At 56.1% G+C, this 14,977-nt stretch overlaps 6 protein-coding genes across 6 annotated transcripts; 3 read left to right on the top strand and 3 right to left on the bottom strand.

The window, feature by feature from the left end:
- Window positions 1–482: 482 nt before the first annotated feature.
- CGCA056_v006359 (Eukaryotic translation initiation factor 3 subunit K) lies at window positions 483–1,493 on the top strand (the record flags this gene model as incomplete). Its single annotated transcript, XM_037321610.1, has 2 exons — window positions 483–649; window positions 959–1,493. The coding sequence occupies 2 exons, from the start codon at window positions 483–485 to the stop codon at window positions 1,491–1,493; spliced, it is 702 nt and encodes a 233-aa protein (XP_037180227.1).
- Window positions 1,494–1,836: 343 nt separating this feature from the next.
- Window positions 1,837–3,151, bottom strand: CGCA056_v006358 (putative 20S rRNA accumulation protein 4; the record flags this gene model as incomplete). Its single annotated transcript, XM_037321609.1, has 2 exons — window positions 1,837–2,961; window positions 3,035–3,151. 2 exons carry the CDS (start codon window positions 3,149–3,151, stop codon window positions 1,837–1,839), a joined length of 1,242 nt encoding a protein of 413 aa, XP_037180228.1.
- Window positions 3,152–3,478: 327 nt separating this feature from the next.
- cct6 (T-complex protein 1 subunit zeta) lies at window positions 3,479–5,384 on the bottom strand (the record flags this gene model as incomplete). The annotated part of the gene is made up of 6 exons (XM_037321608.1): window positions 3,479–3,717; window positions 3,767–4,766; window positions 4,823–5,059; window positions 5,115–5,136; window positions 5,192–5,286; window positions 5,343–5,384. 6 exons carry the CDS (start codon window positions 5,382–5,384, stop codon window positions 3,479–3,481), a joined length of 1,635 nt encoding a protein of 544 aa, XP_037179731.1.
- Window positions 5,385–6,284: 900 nt separating this feature from the next.
- On the top strand, window positions 6,285–8,079 carry FLCY (Farnesylcysteine lyase; the record flags this gene model as incomplete). Its single annotated transcript, XM_037321607.1, has 3 exons — window positions 6,285–6,411; window positions 6,482–7,002; window positions 7,051–8,079. 3 exons carry the CDS (start codon window positions 6,285–6,287, stop codon window positions 8,077–8,079), a joined length of 1,677 nt encoding a protein of 558 aa, XP_037179003.1.
- A 1,240-nt stretch (window positions 8,080–9,319) lies between these two features.
- On the top strand, window positions 9,320–12,005 carry vid27 (Vacuolar import and degradation protein 27; the record flags this gene model as incomplete). Its single annotated transcript, XM_037321606.1, has 2 exons — window positions 9,320–9,338; window positions 9,571–12,005. 2 exons carry the CDS (start codon window positions 9,320–9,322, stop codon window positions 12,003–12,005), a joined length of 2,454 nt encoding a protein of 817 aa, XP_037179001.1.
- Window positions 12,006–12,795: 790 nt separating this feature from the next.
- tpsA (Alpha,alpha-trehalose-phosphate synthase [UDP-forming] 1) lies at window positions 12,796–14,492 on the bottom strand (the record flags this gene model as incomplete). Its single annotated transcript, XM_037321605.1, has 3 exons — window positions 12,796–13,702; window positions 13,755–14,127; window positions 14,189–14,492. 3 exons carry the CDS (start codon window positions 14,490–14,492, stop codon window positions 12,796–12,798), a joined length of 1,584 nt encoding a protein of 527 aa, XP_037179002.1.
- Window positions 14,493–14,977: the final 485 nt, after the last annotated feature.

The raw sequence follows: 14,977 nt of genomic DNA, 5'->3' as shown, positions 1-14,977 counted from the left end.
AATAAAGAATCGGAAACGGCGTCATTTCTTGTCGATAAACAAGTCACTTTAGGGTCGGCATTTACAACAGCTCCGTCCTCGTCCCCTGCACGCCCAGCGCCTCAGTCAATGACGCTGCACCAGCCATCCAAACAAAGAAGGCCCAAGCTCCCGAAAGAGGTCTTAGTCATCAGGGACAGGTGGGTCTCCGGGAGGACCCGGCGATACCTCTTTTCCGTCGCCGGCGCTAAGCCCCTTCCATCAAGCGACTTTCACACAACTTGAGAAATCTTTCCCTGCCGCTGCTGTGTGCGCGCGCGTGTGTGTGGCCAGCCAAACAGCGAAAAAGAGTGCAGCCCCACCAAGGCGGTTTTCTCTCACGAAGCCCGCCCCCCCTCCACGTCGTGAACGAACCTCGAATCCGACCTCGACCTACACCTCACACCCCCGTGATACCCCCCGCCCACCACAACCACATCTCCCCCCCTTCAGAACCAGCAGCCATGTTGAACGGCGAAGATCCGCCCGAGCGGCCCGACTACATTGTCAACATCATCAATGGCCTCGAGCGTTACAACCCCGAGGCCGTCGTCACCCTCGAGGCCTACCTCCAGGAGCAGTGCGAGCAGAAGACCAGTGACTGCAATGCCAACCGCACACTCCTGAAGCTGTGAGTCTGCTCCCTTTTTCCGTCCTCGTTGTCGTTGGCCCCCTTTTAGCCTCCGAACCGAAACAACCAAGTCTCTTCTACTCTTGCCCAATCTTGTTGGTCTTGCGCCGGTTTACATGATGACCATAAACGTTTCCTATTACCTGACATTGCGCCGGTCCGGCTTCCGTCATGAACCGACCAAACGTCGCAAATGAAGTCAAACCGTGGTGATACCTGAACGAACACCGGAAAACAACCTTCATGTTCATCAGCACCTTTTCGAATCCGACCATCGGCTAACAAAGTCCCCCTTCTCTCTGCCAACAGGTACCAGCTCAACCCCGACCGCATCAAGGACGAGGTCGTCACCAACATCCTCGTCAAGGCCATGACCCAGTTCCCCTCCCCCCAGTTCACCCTGGCCCTCCACCTCATCAACGCCTCCGCCGCCGCCCAGGGCGAGCTCCACGAGGCTGTCACCAAGCTGCGCACCCTCAACTCCCAGCTCGAGGGCGCCCAGTACGCCCGCTTCTGGAACACCATCGACGGCGACGACCTCTGCGCAGACCTCATCGCCGACATCTCCGGCTTCGAGGACCTCATCCGCGCAAACATCGCCGGCCAGGTCTCCCAGGCCTTCCGCGAGGTCTCCCTCTCCCAGCTCGAGTCCTGGCTCGGCCTCAGCGCCGACGCCACCGCCAAGTTCGCCTCCGAGGTCGCCGGCTGGACCGTCGGTGACAACGGCATTGTTTCCATCCCCCGCAACGCCGAGAACGAGGCCAAGAAGGCCGAGATCAGGGAGGACGTCAACGTTGACATGTTCTCGAGGGTTCTCCGCAGATCATGGGAGGAGACGGCTTAAGAATAAAAAAGGTTTGAGGGCCAAAAGTTCTGGATGTTGTGGGCGAGAGGATGAATCAATTCTGCTTTCTCAAGGAGAGAAAGAGAGAAGAAAAGAGGTACCCTTGGCTGCTTGACGGCTCCGTTAATGGAGTTCAGGGCTGGAAGAGAAGCATGGCGGCAAAATTACCGGCGTTCATTGTGACTTTGGAATTGGGAGAGCCATAGAGGATATCCCCGAATATGAGACATGCCACAAAGAAGATCTGTCTAAGAGTGTCGTATGATGTTGTTCACTGCCACGTGTCTATAAACAATGCTTTTCCCATCCCCCGTTGTGTTACATCACGCCTCAAACCAAACGCTCATCGCTTCGCGAGCTCCTCCCACTGCACACCACACCACTCCTCAAGATACCCCGCCTCGCCCGCCTCAACCCCCCTCTCCTGGCAATCCGCCTCGCACACCCCGACAATAACAGTGCCCCAATCCATGCCCTCCAGCGAGACCTCCTCCGCCTCCAGCTCCGCGATCGCGTTCGGCGTCATCTGCACCTCAAACACCCTGCCCGCGCCGCAGTTCCCGCACCGCGGCATCCGGCCCCCGCTCGCCGTCAGCGCCTTCCCCACGGCGTCCGCCTTGGAGTACAGCAGCGGCGCGCCGCCGAACTCGTACCGGATCGCCTGCTCCGGGTTCTGCGCCATGCGGTCCGCGAACTTCTGGAAGACCGCGTCCATCGACGACTCGAACACGTCCTTGGTGTCCATCGCGCCGCTGCTGCCGCCCGGCCCGTCCGTGTCGACCTCCATCCGCGCGTTCGGCGGGATCGCCGCCGGCTCCGGGTCGAGCGTCTCGAACTCCGCGTCCGCGAGGTAGGACAGGCGGTACGGCTTCGGCTGCGCGGCGGCCTCGGGCCAGGGCTCCGGGGCGGGCGGCGGGCCCGACGGCGTTTGCGGGTTGTTCAGGGAGAGCGTCTCGGCGAAGGTCTTGGGGAGGTCGTCTGCGGCCGTGTCTGCGGGCTTCTTCGTCTCGGCGGGCTTGGAGAAGGGGTTGGATGCCGGCGCGGCGGTGCTGAACGGGCTGCTGCTGGACGAGCCCGTGCTGAAGGGGTTCGCGCTGCTGGCGAAGGGGTTCGCTCCGGCAGAGCCACCAGCGCTGCCGCCGAACAGCGCTCTGCCGAGGCCTGGACCGGCCTCCTTCTTGGGCTCTTCTTCCTCCTTCCGCGGGGCCTCCTTCTGCGCGGGGGCGGCCTTCTTGGCGGCGACGGCGGGGGCGTCCTTTGAAATCCTGACGCCCCTGACGGCGCGGATGCTGCCCTGCTTGCGGCGGCAGGTAGGCTTGCGGCAGGCGAAGACGTAGAGGCGGCGCTCGTGGCCGGGGAACTTTTCGGGCAGCTCACCGTTGAGCTGGAGGAGCTGGACCATGATGTCGTTACAGACCTTGCAGCGCGCGAGCGCCGCGGAGGCGGGTTGCTCTGGGTTCAGCCATTCCTGTGGAAGAAGCAGTGTCAGTTTAAGATGTGGTTTTTGGAGGGGCATCAGAGGGGTTGCGATTAGGACTTACGGGGCGTCCGCCGAGGCGACTGATGGTATCTTCGTCAGCATCACTTGTGGCGTATCCGAGTAGAACATTAGTCTCGGTGAATTCCTCCTGCGAGGAATCGCTGTCGTAGTCTGCCATCTTATTTCTTTGGGTGCGCGTAAGTGACTTTTGGACTGCTGAGTTGGGCTGCTGCCGTACGTGGGGTCAAGAATTTTTGGCCGTCGAAAATGTTCGATGCGGGGCTTATCTTATCGCATCTGTAGCGGGCGAGGGGTCAACAACGTCCCAAGCTAAGGTAGCCTCACTCATGGACCGCTTCAACGAATAAAGCAGGCATTGCACGCTACAATTCTCATGGCTTGTTCGTAAATGGATAGCATTCCAGTTCTCAGCTTTTGATAGGTCTAAGAGCAATGCCTTTTGTCTACCGTGCCAATACTTTACATCGAAAATCCGGTGAACCCATCACTCCTCAGGTCCGTCCATACCGGGGCCTGGGCCGCCTTGTCTGCCCATCTGTCTCGCCTTCAGCAACTCGTCGCACAGCAGCAGGTTGGAGGCAATGCTGGAGCTGGAGGCGATGCAGTTTCTCAGCACCCTGAAAGAGTCGAAGATTCCCTCAAGCTCGGGGTCCATCGGCTCACCCGTTGCGAGGTCCAAACCCACAACGTTGCCATCGGCGTGCTCATCTTGCATGGCAGCGACTGCAATGTGTTAGTTCAAGCGTAATAACAGACAGACAAAAATACTTACGGGCATCCTGGATGTCAAGACCAGCGTTAGCAGCCAGGGTCTTGGGAATGATGAGCAGGGCATCGGCGAATGCCTCAACACCCCACTTAGCCTTGCCCTTCACCGTCTTGGAGAAGGCATCGCTCTTCAGGTGCGCCGCGCAGGCCACCTGGAAAGCGCCTGCACCGGGTACAACGCTCTTGTCAACAATCATGTTGTAGACGCTGCGCAGACCGTCACGGACGGCATCGGTAACCTGGGTAATGGTGTGTGCGTTGGGGCCCTTGATGAGAAGGGTAACGGACTTGGGGTCCTTGACCTCCTCGATAAAGGTGTACTTCTCCTCGCCCAAGGTCTGCTCGTAGACGAGACCGGCCCATCCGAGGACATCGGGTGACAGGTCCTCGACACTGTTCTGTGCAACACCACCGCAGATGAGCTGCAGTCTCTCCATGTTTCTCCTCTTGGCGCGACGCAGGGCAAGGATGCCGTTCTTGGCCAGGACATCCAGAGACAGGGGGTCGATACCCTTCTGGTTGACGATAACAAAGTTCTTGTTGGGGTCGTTTCCGCAAACCTCCTTCTTGAGCTCGACAATCTTCTTCAGCTTGGCGTCGACGAATCGGCGCTCGCTCTCCACCAGCTTGTCCCTTTGCTCCGCGCTGGAGTAGAAGAATCCAGAGTTGATCTCGGTCTTCTCATACTCCAAGCTCACGTTCATCGTCAGGATGTAGGCGTTCTCGACGCGCTTCGGCATGTCGGGGTGGCGGGCGCCGTGGTCCAGAGCCAGACCCTTGATAAGCTGGGTGTCGGAGGCGGTACGGTGCTGCATCTTCATAATCTCAACCATGTGCAAGTCGGGCTTGGCGGGGGCCTGGTAGATGGCGAGCACGGCGTCGACGATATCGGGGGTGAGCTTGGCAGCGAGGCCAGAGTTGAGCTTCGTAGACAGCGATGTGCGGGCGACGGAAAGGAGCAACTCGCGGTCGACCTCCTTGGCGAGCTTGAAGCCATCGAGGAACTGTATGTCTAGTTAGTTCCGCATTCTCTGCGTCGTGCCATCTGCGAAAGACGCACCTTCAAGGCCTCGTTCTTTGCAATTTCGAAACCATCCGTGATAATTCTAGGGTGCAGTCCTTCCGAGATGTAGCGATCCGCCTGCTTCAGAAGCTCACCGATCAACAAAACAGCCGACGTCGTACCATCACCACAGATATCGTCCTGGGCAGTCGCAGCTCGCGCAATCATGACGGCGGTGGGGTTCTGTATTTGCATCTCCCTGAGGAGAACGTTTCCATCTTTTGTCAACTTGATCTGTTCGGCGCGCATTAGCAGCGGTCCAGGGGTAGGGAGGGGCGGTATGTCGCACTTGGCCGGAACCGTCAACAAGCCTGGGAGATATTAGCAAACATTATAGCAATGAGTAAAGATTATTTGGTGTCGTACATCTTTATGGTGCCCAGAGGGCCGAGGTTGGACTTGAGGACATCCTGCAGGCCTTCACCAGCACTGATGTTGACCTTCAGGGCTTCACCCCGCCGCTACTTGGCTGATTAGCAACACAAACAAGGCCCGGCAGAAAAAGGGCAATGCGCACCCTGGATTCGGCCTTAGGGTTGAGCAGTTGGGCCGCAGACATGATGGCTGGAGGTCGTCGAGAGGCTCGTGAAGGGGGTATCGATTGGTGAGGTTATTGGATTAGCGACCTGACGTGGAGTGTTCTCGAGGGTTGACCTGGCCTGGTCCGGGGAGCTTCAGATGCGGGACTCTGGTGGTGACTTTTTTTCTGCCTGGAGGTGGCAGGCGGTCAGCTAGCGGTGGAAGGTGCTGGCTCGGTGCCTGAGTGCTTTCTCGTTGGCGCGACTTCTTCTTAGCTGCATATGCCCAATCTACCTTTGAGGGATATGCATCTAAAGGAGTCTACATGTGTCAGCAGATACTGACGGCATGTCCTATGGTCTGTGCGTCGTTAGTGGGCGGCCGATAGCTACTGCAGCACGGCAGGCGGGAGCAGGGACTTTGGGGGTCTTGGGGTACCACCCGAGTGAAACCTCTACTCTCTCTACCACTAAGCTATAAGCCGCTGCTTTATCAGGAGCTTGGAAGAGCTTCATCGCCGGGACAGTCTTTCTCAGAGCCACAGCTGTATCAAACCTTTGCCGATAAGTTTGTCTGGAGCATCGTCGGTGAAGGGCAACTTACGAATTATTCAGTATTTTTCACGGAAAGATGCCCCATATCGACCTCCGCTTCCCCTGAACACGCATCACCCCGGTCCGGCAGGGAGCAGAGCCACAGGAGTAACACCAATAAAGCGGCGGTTTGTTTACTCACCCAGAGTTTAATTCATTTGGGGGACCTCCCGGGCAGTACGAATTACGAATCTCATTCATGCTCCCCCTTTCATCCTCTTCATCCCCCAAAAACATGTATTGAGATCTCGCATCTATCTCTCTTCAATTCTTCATCACTCTTTGCTCTTGCCGTTGCATATAATCCTTCTAAAGCTTGAGATTGACTGATAATCCAACAATACATCATGTGGGGGTCCAAGCTCTCAGCTGTGCTCTCCGCGCTCAGCTTGACGGGAACTGGCGTGCCCGCGACCGAGACAGAGGTCGAGATTGTCGCCTTTGACAGCAGTGTCAAGCAAGTCGCCATTATTGGTTCGTAGGCACCGCCGGCCTCAACAGTATTTGAATTATTTGTAAAATGTAGCGACTAATCCTCCTCCAGGAGCTGGCGCGGGTGGCTCTGCTGCCGCTTACTACCTGCAACAGTATGCCGAGGCAGACGGCATTGAAGTGAACATCACCGTGTTTGAGAAGACCAACCACATCGGCGGTCGGACTTTGACGGTTGAAGCTTACGATAACCCGCTTGAGCAAGTCGAGCTGGGCGCGTCCATCTTCATCGAGGCTAACCAGATTCTCTACAACGCTAGCAGACGGTTCGGCCTTCCCCTCAAGGAGCCCGAGTCCGGCAGCGACGGCTTCCTGGGCATTTGGGATGGCGAGCAGTTTGTGTACACCCAGGACGACAGCTCCTGGCAGTGGTGGAACCTAGCCAAGCTCTTTTGGAAGTACGGCTTGGCTCCCTACAAGGCGCAGAAGCTCGTCCAGTCTACCGTTGATACCTTCCTGCAATTGTATGAGGCGCCTCACTTCCCGTTCCGCTCTCTGACCCAAAGGGCGTTTGAGCTGGACCTTCTGAAGGCGACTTCGGTTACTGGAAAGGAGTTCCTCGCCAACAATGATGTAAGTCATCACACGCGTCAGACTAGATCGCTCGCTCACCTGATGTAGATTGGCGAGCTGTTCTCTGACCACATCATCCAAGCTGCAACTCGCGTCAACTATGCTTCCAACCTGAAGTACATCCATGGTCTGGAGACCATGGTATCCATGGCGCCTGAGGGCGCCAAGCAAGTCATTGGCGGCAACTGGCAAATCTTCGACACCATGCTGCAGAAGACTAACGCGACTGTGAACCGCAACACTACCATAACCTCCATGGAGGTCAAGACTGGCCCTACAAGCTCCAAGTACTTCATTTCGGCCAAGGACTCTCACGCAGATGCCGCTGCCGAGGCGGATCAGTACCCCGTCGCCTTCGACAACGTCGTCATTGCCACCCCTTGGCAATACAGCGACATCAGCGTTGCGGAGGACTTGTTCCAACACAAAATCGACGAGATCCCTTACGTCAAGCTCCACGTCACGCTCTTCGCCTCTCCGTTCCGTCTGTCGCCCGAGTACTTTGGCATGGAGCCCGGGTCCAAGGCGCCCGACACGGTCCTCACGACTCTCAACCCTGCCGACGAGGCCAAGGCCGGAGCTGACGGTGCCGGCAAGGCCGGCTTCTACTCCATCAGCACCCTGAGGACAGCCACGAACCCGGAAACCCTCATGGACGAGTTCATTTACAAGATCTTCTCTCCTAAGCAGGTCACCGCCGAGTTCCTCTCGCAGCTTCTCGGAGTAAAGGTCCCCGAAACCATCGTCTCCAAGGACAAGACCCAGGCCGTTGACCCCATTTCGTGGTACCACCCTCACGTCTTCCACTCCTACCCCATCGAGTATCCCCGCGTCACCTTCCAGGACCCCATCCTGAGAGACGGTCTGTACTACCTCTCCGGCATGGAGAGCTTCATCTCTTGCATGGAGACCAGCGCGCTCATGGGCAAGAATATTGCCAAGCTAATTGCGGAGGACTTTGCCGTCTCTACTGAGGCTGTCAAGGAGGAGGCGGTTATGATTGAGAAGGTGGAGGAGGGTGCCCAGGAGGTGATTGAGCAAACGGAGAAGGAGCCGGTTGTCGCTGACGAGCTATAGGCTGTCTTTACTATGGGCTGGGGCGCAAATGGTCATGGTTTCGTTCATTACAGCGCTCGTTTCAAATGAATTACCACTGTAAGATTGATTTCTCATTTTGAACAACTGCTGTTGGATCATTCTTTTTTGTTGGTTTTAAGTGATGAGCCCCACCATGTTATAGTATGAAGACGTGTGTTGAGGTGTAACATGCGCAAATGCACTTCCAGGAAAGAGGATTGATAATTCCACGGCTCATGTATGATAACTCATATTGGTGAGGAACACCATGGAAAGGACGTGGCGAGCTTCAACCTTCTCTAAGCCTCAATTCACAATCAAAATGTTACTTTGACAGAGACGCCCGACATCAGTAAGTGGTTGGTTTTCAGCTTCCCGAACCACTCGGATGATGAAGTGTTTTTTGGAAACAAACAAACAAAATGGCTTAGTCAGAGTTTGAGAACCTAAATGAGTGCATCCAACGGCTGAGATACCCCCAACTCAAACAAAAAGTGAGCTGATATTCTGTAGGTCGAAGCTCCCGGAACGTCACATCTCGATTTTCAGGTCGCTAGGGATCAACCTTCAAGACATGGCTGAATGATAACTGCGTTATCAATTATCAGAGAGCCGGGAAACGGTATCTTACTCAGCAAAAAGAAGAATATACTTCGTGCACCTGCTGCAAGTAGGTACAAGATCCAAGTTTCTTGCAGTCTGCAGCAGACAGCAGACGGGAGGGAACCCGGGCGGCGGGAAGGTGCTGCTGTCACTCACGGCTTGCGCCGGTAGGTACCTACCTTCCAAGGTGCTGTTGGGCCCAGGCCCAGACCAAGCAGGACTACCCACCCCCGGCATCCAAGGGTCCCCGCCGCTGTGGCTGACGTATCCGCAGGTTGCCGTGGCGAGAAAAATTGGAGGAAAACAGAGGGGCGGGCACCGCCACAGGCCACCTTTGACCCCTCGTCCCCTCCATCAGCAGCAGCAGCACCAGCAGCTACGACCGTGACCCGAAAACCCAGGAAAGCTACCTTTTTGTTATGACGCATTTCCTTCCCGGTCGTACCTTTAGTGCCTGATCTGTCTCTCTCTGTTCATTTCGTGGCCAAGGCCTGGCATTTTCCGCTCTCTCCTCCTCTTTCTCATTCCACGCCGACGGGAATCATTTGCTTTTGCGAAGATCATAAATACAAGCAACTGCGCCCGCGACTGATTCCCTTCTTAAACCGAGCCCCTCCTCCCCTCTCGAGCTCTCAAAATGTTTGTCCTCAGAAACGGTAAGTTTACCCCGCCACCCACCTGTTGCTAACGGTCTGTTCTGCCACTCTGTTTGCTCTTGTCCCGCGACCGCAAATTCCATGTGAGATTTGTTGGTTGGGCCTGTTCGTCATCACCGTTTGCGACCAACAGGTTGGCCGACATTTTCCACTTTTCCTTCTATTTGCGACATCTGCACTACACACACACACACTTCATACGACATTTTCGCTAATACACCTCGTTCAACAGTGGGCAAGCTCATCTTCGGATCCAGTAACCAAGAGTCTTTGATCGAACTCCCCCAAGGACAACTCTACCTCGTCCGCCCACTCTCGCCCAAGGGCTACTCCGAACTCATCTTCAAGGACGCCGCCGCCCGTATCCGACGCACCGCACAGGACTTCCAGTACCAGCTCGTCATCCAGAGAGTCTACGAGGAAGGCGAGGCTGAGCTTCTGGCCGAAGAGGAAGGAGAAGACGCCGAGATCGATGCACTTGCCGCTGCCGAGAGAGACGAGAAGACCTTCCTGCTCGACGAGGCACTCCACTTCCGAGTCGACTTTCGTGACGGCAGTGACAAGATCCTTGCCTGGCGTGATCTGAGCGGTGACACCGGCGACGTCTACGAGTTTGTTTGCGATAACGTCGTCTCTCCCGGCCAAGTCTCCCAGTTCGACCGCATCGCGAAGGAGTGCCAATACGAACGCAAGTACCGCAAGCCACACACTACCGCTTCCGACGCCGACCTCGACCAGTTCGAGTTCGAGGAGGAGCATCCCATTCCTCCTGCGAGCCCTATTCACAGCCCGACGCTGACACGCTCGATCGACTCTTCCGACGGCTTGTTTGTGCCCCAGACCCCGCCCCAGGCCGCAAACACCTCCGCCGAACAAGAGCAAACGCCCGTCAAGACGCCTACCATGCCTAAGAAGAAGGACACGGCTCCGCCCAAGTCTGCCGAGGCTCCTGAGGCCCTCAGCACTTATGCTGCCGAGAAGGCGGAGTTGCACTTCTTCGACTTCCCCTCCGGCTCGTTTGTTCAGCAAGATGCCGCTGTCACTGCCACTGTCACGGAGGTCGGCAAGTGGGAGTACTGGCTGCAGGTCGAGAGCGAGGACCGCGCGTGGCTCGGCATTCCCATTGTAGCCGATATCAACCCCGTCTTCAACTTCGAATTTCTGTCCTTCATTTTCAACCAGTTCTCCCCTGATGGTTCGGCTTACTCTTGGCTTCTTCGGTTCAAAGACCAGCCGACTTTGGAGCGGTTCCAAGACGCTCTCCTCCGTGCCTTGTGGGAGCAATTGAACGAGACCAAGTGGGAGAAGATTAAGGAGAGGGAGCAGGAGTACATCACGGATGCGTTCAACGACCTAACGATGGAAGATACCCCCGAGGAAGAAGAGGAGGAGGAAGAGGATTACGAAGACGCCGAGGATGATGCCCAGCGCAGCGAGCACTACGATAGCGACGAAGAGGAGGATGACGTCGCTACCAAGGACGAGGATGGCAACGTTAACTCACAGCTTGCTGTTGGCTACAAGCACGACCGATCATTTGTCGTGCGCGGATCCAAGATCGGTGTTTTCAAGCACACGCCTAACAACAACCTTGAATTCTCGACCAATATCTCCAAGGTCGAGACGCCGAAGGGCACACTGTTCAGTCCCAAGAAGGTCATGCTTCACAACGAGGACCGTAACATGATTTTGCAGAATGAGACGGACCCCAATAAGCTTTACCGCATGGACCTGGAGTACGGCAAGGTCGTCGACGAATGGAACGTTCACGAGGACATTCCCGTCTTGAACTTCGCGCCAGAGAACAAGTACGCCCAAATGACGCACGAGCCCACCTTCCTGGGTATCTCCAAGAACGCCCTCTACCGTGTCGATCCCCGTCTGTCCGGCACCAAGCTTGTCGACTCCCAGCTCAAGCAGTACGCCTCCAAGAACGACTTCTCCGCCATCTCCACGACAGAGAAGGGCTACATCGCCGTTGCGTCCAACAAGGGAGACGTCCGCCTGTTCGATCGCCTGGGCATCAACGCCAAGACGCACATCCCCGCCCTCGGTGAGGCCATCATCGGCCTCGACGTCTCCGCCGACGGTCGCTGGATTCTTGCCACCTGCAGGACCTACATCCTCTTGATCGACGCCATGCAGAAGTCAGGCAAGAATGAGGGCAAGCTCGGCTTTGAGAAGTCCTTTGCTGCCGACTCCAAGCCTCAGCCGCGCCGTCTCGCTCTTACGCCTGAGCACGTAGCCCAGTTCGCTCACGAGACCGGAAAGCCCGTCTCCTTCACCCCCGCGCGCTTTAACACAGGCACGGACGCAGAGGAGAAGAGCATCATCACGGCCACGGGACCGTACATTGTCGAGTGGAACCTCAAGAAGGTCCTCCGTGGCGCCAAGGCGCCCTACCTCATCAAGCGCTACGCTGAGGAGGTCAAGGCCGACGACTTCAAATTCGGCTCCGACAAGAACGTCATCGTCGCCTTGCCCAACGAGGTCAACATGGTCGGCAAGCAAGGCCTCAAGCGCCCCACGCGCGAGAGCATCGCCGGCCCCGGATGGGCCAGGCTGAGCATGGGCGGAGGACGCAGCAGAGACTCGGGCCGCATCGGAACCCCGCAGAGCAGCCGGTACAAGCTGGGCAAGGATGACATCGTCGACTCGCCTTACTGATTTCCCTCGGACCTTGTGTGTGTATACACACACTCTGCGTTGTTTCTCAGACTTGCGTACGCATTGATGTTGGAACGTCTCTTTTTCACGACGACGGGCGTTTTCCCTGGAAATGGATTTACAGCACCACCAACCCCCTTTCAAGGCACGGATGTGTTTCTTTTTTTTGCTACCATTCAAATGCAGCCCTTTCGCTTGCTTCTATTCTTTGTGTCTCTCTCGAGTGCTCACATGAGAGAGTCACTTTACCCCTTTAGATACCTCTTGACATCAGAACAAATTCAATTACATGAAACAATCCCCTGCTTAGTGTCGTTGTTATGTAATGTGCTCATGGTGATTGCTGTGGTTTCATGCAAATTGTCTGTACTGACGTCATGGGGTTTAGGAGGCGTGGTCTCACGGCAACACTTGAGCTGCATCGGTTAAAACCGTTCCTTCAGTAGGTAGAAAGTCTAATGCTAAACCAACATAAACTCGAAAATACGAATGGGACAAGAGAGATATTGTTCCTGTGTTGTCTGACACTCCCCAATACCCTCTCCTTCCCACGATAGCATGAGAGGAAAGATCCCGTAAAAAAAAACTCCGCTTGGCTCGATGCCCTCTGCCCAACCTGTCGTTAACTGGTGATTTCGCCTCGCTCATGTGCTACCATTTCCCAAACAGCTATGCTTCGGCGTGAGGAGTATTTGCTGGGTGTGTGTGTGGTTTGCGAGGTTGGGGTATGTATGTGTTTCTTCTTTTTCTTCATCATGCTTTCGTCAAATGTGCCGCCTATAGCGGCCCGTTACGCTTCATGCTTCTCCTGCTTGCTCTCCTCGCCATCCTTGACTGTTAGGTTCTGGACGCCCTCGACGGCGCTTTGTAAAGCCTTGCTGACCTGACCGACGACGTTGCCGCTGATGTTTCTCAGAGTCTTCTGTTGGGTCGTTTCCTGAGATAGGCGGGTCATTTCGGCGACGAAGGACTGGCCCCACCACGACGAGGTGTACTTGAAGACGTAGCGCTCGAGCTTGCGGAAGTTCGTCTCGCGCTGCTCGGGAGACATGGTGACAGCGTCGTGTATGGCGTTTGCGAGCTCTTCCGTGTTCCAGGGGTTCACGATGAGGGAACCGTTAAGGGATTGGGCTGCTCCAGTGAATTCGGAGAGAATCATGACACCGTGACGTTCGCGCTGAGTCGCAATGTATTCGTACGAGACCAGGTTCATGCCGTCGCGCGTTGAAGAGACGAGGCAGACATCTGAGACAGCGTACAGAGCGGTGAGCTCGTCGAAGGAGACGCTCTGGTGAAGGAAGTGGATGGGCATAAACTCGATTGTGCCAAACTTTCCGTTGATCCGACCCACCAACTCGTTGACGACAGCGCGGAGGTTCTGGTATTCTTCGACATCCTGACGGGAGGGCACGGCAACCTGGACGAGAACGATCTTGCCAATCCATTCGGGGTGTTCTGTCAGGAAGACCTCGAGTGCGTGGAGCTTCTGGGGAACGCCCTTGATGTAGTCAAGACGATCAACACCGACGATGAGCTTGACGCCGTTAAACTTGCGCTTGAGCGCATCGATGCGCTCCTGGACCTTTGGCTTCTTGAGACCTTCAACGAACTTCTCGGGATCAATACCAATGGGGAATGCGCCGACGGTGACGAATTTGCCGTTGTAGTCGACGCCATTAGGGGTTGTTGGGGTTCCGCTGAAAAATGTTAGTCGCAATACTTTGCTGTAAGTCCCAGGTGTGAACCTACAGGATGCGAGAGCAACTGCTCAAGAAATGGCGAGCGTAGTCGTATGTGTGGAATCCGATGAGATCACAGTCAAGAACACCCGTCAAGAGCGCCTCGCGGACGGGGAGGATGCGGTAGATCTCGGAAGATGGGAAGGGGGTGTGCAAGAAGAAGCCAATCTTGACGTTCTTCTTGGAGTCGCCAATCTCCTCGCGCAGCATCTCGGGAAGGAGCATGAGGTGGTAGTCGTGGACCCAAATCAGGTCGCCATCCTGAACATCGTTCACAACGGCTTTGGCAAACAGGCGGTTGACTTCGCGGTAGGCGCTCCATGCACTCTCGTCGAATGTGATTTCACCGGGGTGGTAGTGGAAGAGGGGCCAGAGGATGGAGTCTGAAGAGCGAATTGTCAGTTTCACTGTTGCAGAAGGCAGATTCGGGAGGATTGTCCGCACTGGAGAAGCCGTTGTAATGCTTGTCGGCAAGCTCATCGTCAATGAAGACGGGGTGGGCATCGTATTCGTCCTTGAGACGCTGCTTCATGCCGGCGATCTCGTTTTCGGGAACCTCGAGGCCCGGCCAGCCGTACCATTGGAAGCTTGTGGTTTTTGACAGTCCACTGAGACCGGTGACGAGACCACCAGAGGACATGGAGAAGGAATAGCTGCCATCGTCGGAGCGCTTGATGGTGATGGGTAATCGGTTGGAGAGGAGCAAGAGGCGCCCGGGGGCGGTGTCATCGTCGACGAGCGCAGGCATGGTGGGAATGGGTTGCCCGGCGGTGCGTTTGAGTTGAAAGGTGGGAAGGGAAGAAAATCGTGGGTTCCTTCGTTCGGGTGGGAATTTGGGGAGCAGCAGCAGCTAGCTTAGTGGTCCTGTGGCGGTGGGAAAGGTGTTAGCTGAGTCGTTGTCAGGCTGGGATGAGCTTGCGGGGGAATGGAGGGGTAAATGTAGGTTCGGCTGGTGTCCTGCACTATGAGGTACCTGATGTGCAAGCGACGCAATAAGGAGCCAGGGTGTTTGTCGCTGTAATCCAAAAGCGATGGGATTGTGAGCCAGGGATAGATGCAAGCTTACCTACCTAGCTTTGTTGCTGGTGGGGAGCTGTTTTTTTGGGGGTGGTTCGCTTGCTCAAGCCGGAGCCGTGAATGAAGCAAGCAAGCAAGCAGCGGGAGGAGACAGCGGTATGTAGATGGAGAGAACAACAGTGATCGGGCTGCCCGAATCACAGGAGAACACCGAGT

This window comes from Colletotrichum aenigma, assembly GCF_013390185.1.
Source record: "Colletotrichum aenigma strain Cg56 chromosome Unknown KSG_Cg56_contig04, whole genome shotgun sequence".
NCBI classification, from domain to species: domain Eukaryota; kingdom Fungi; phylum Ascomycota; class Sordariomycetes; order Glomerellales; family Glomerellaceae; genus Colletotrichum; species Colletotrichum aenigma.
The sequence above is the reverse complement of the archived record's forward strand: the minus strand, read 5'-3'. Positions and strand labels throughout refer to the sequence as shown.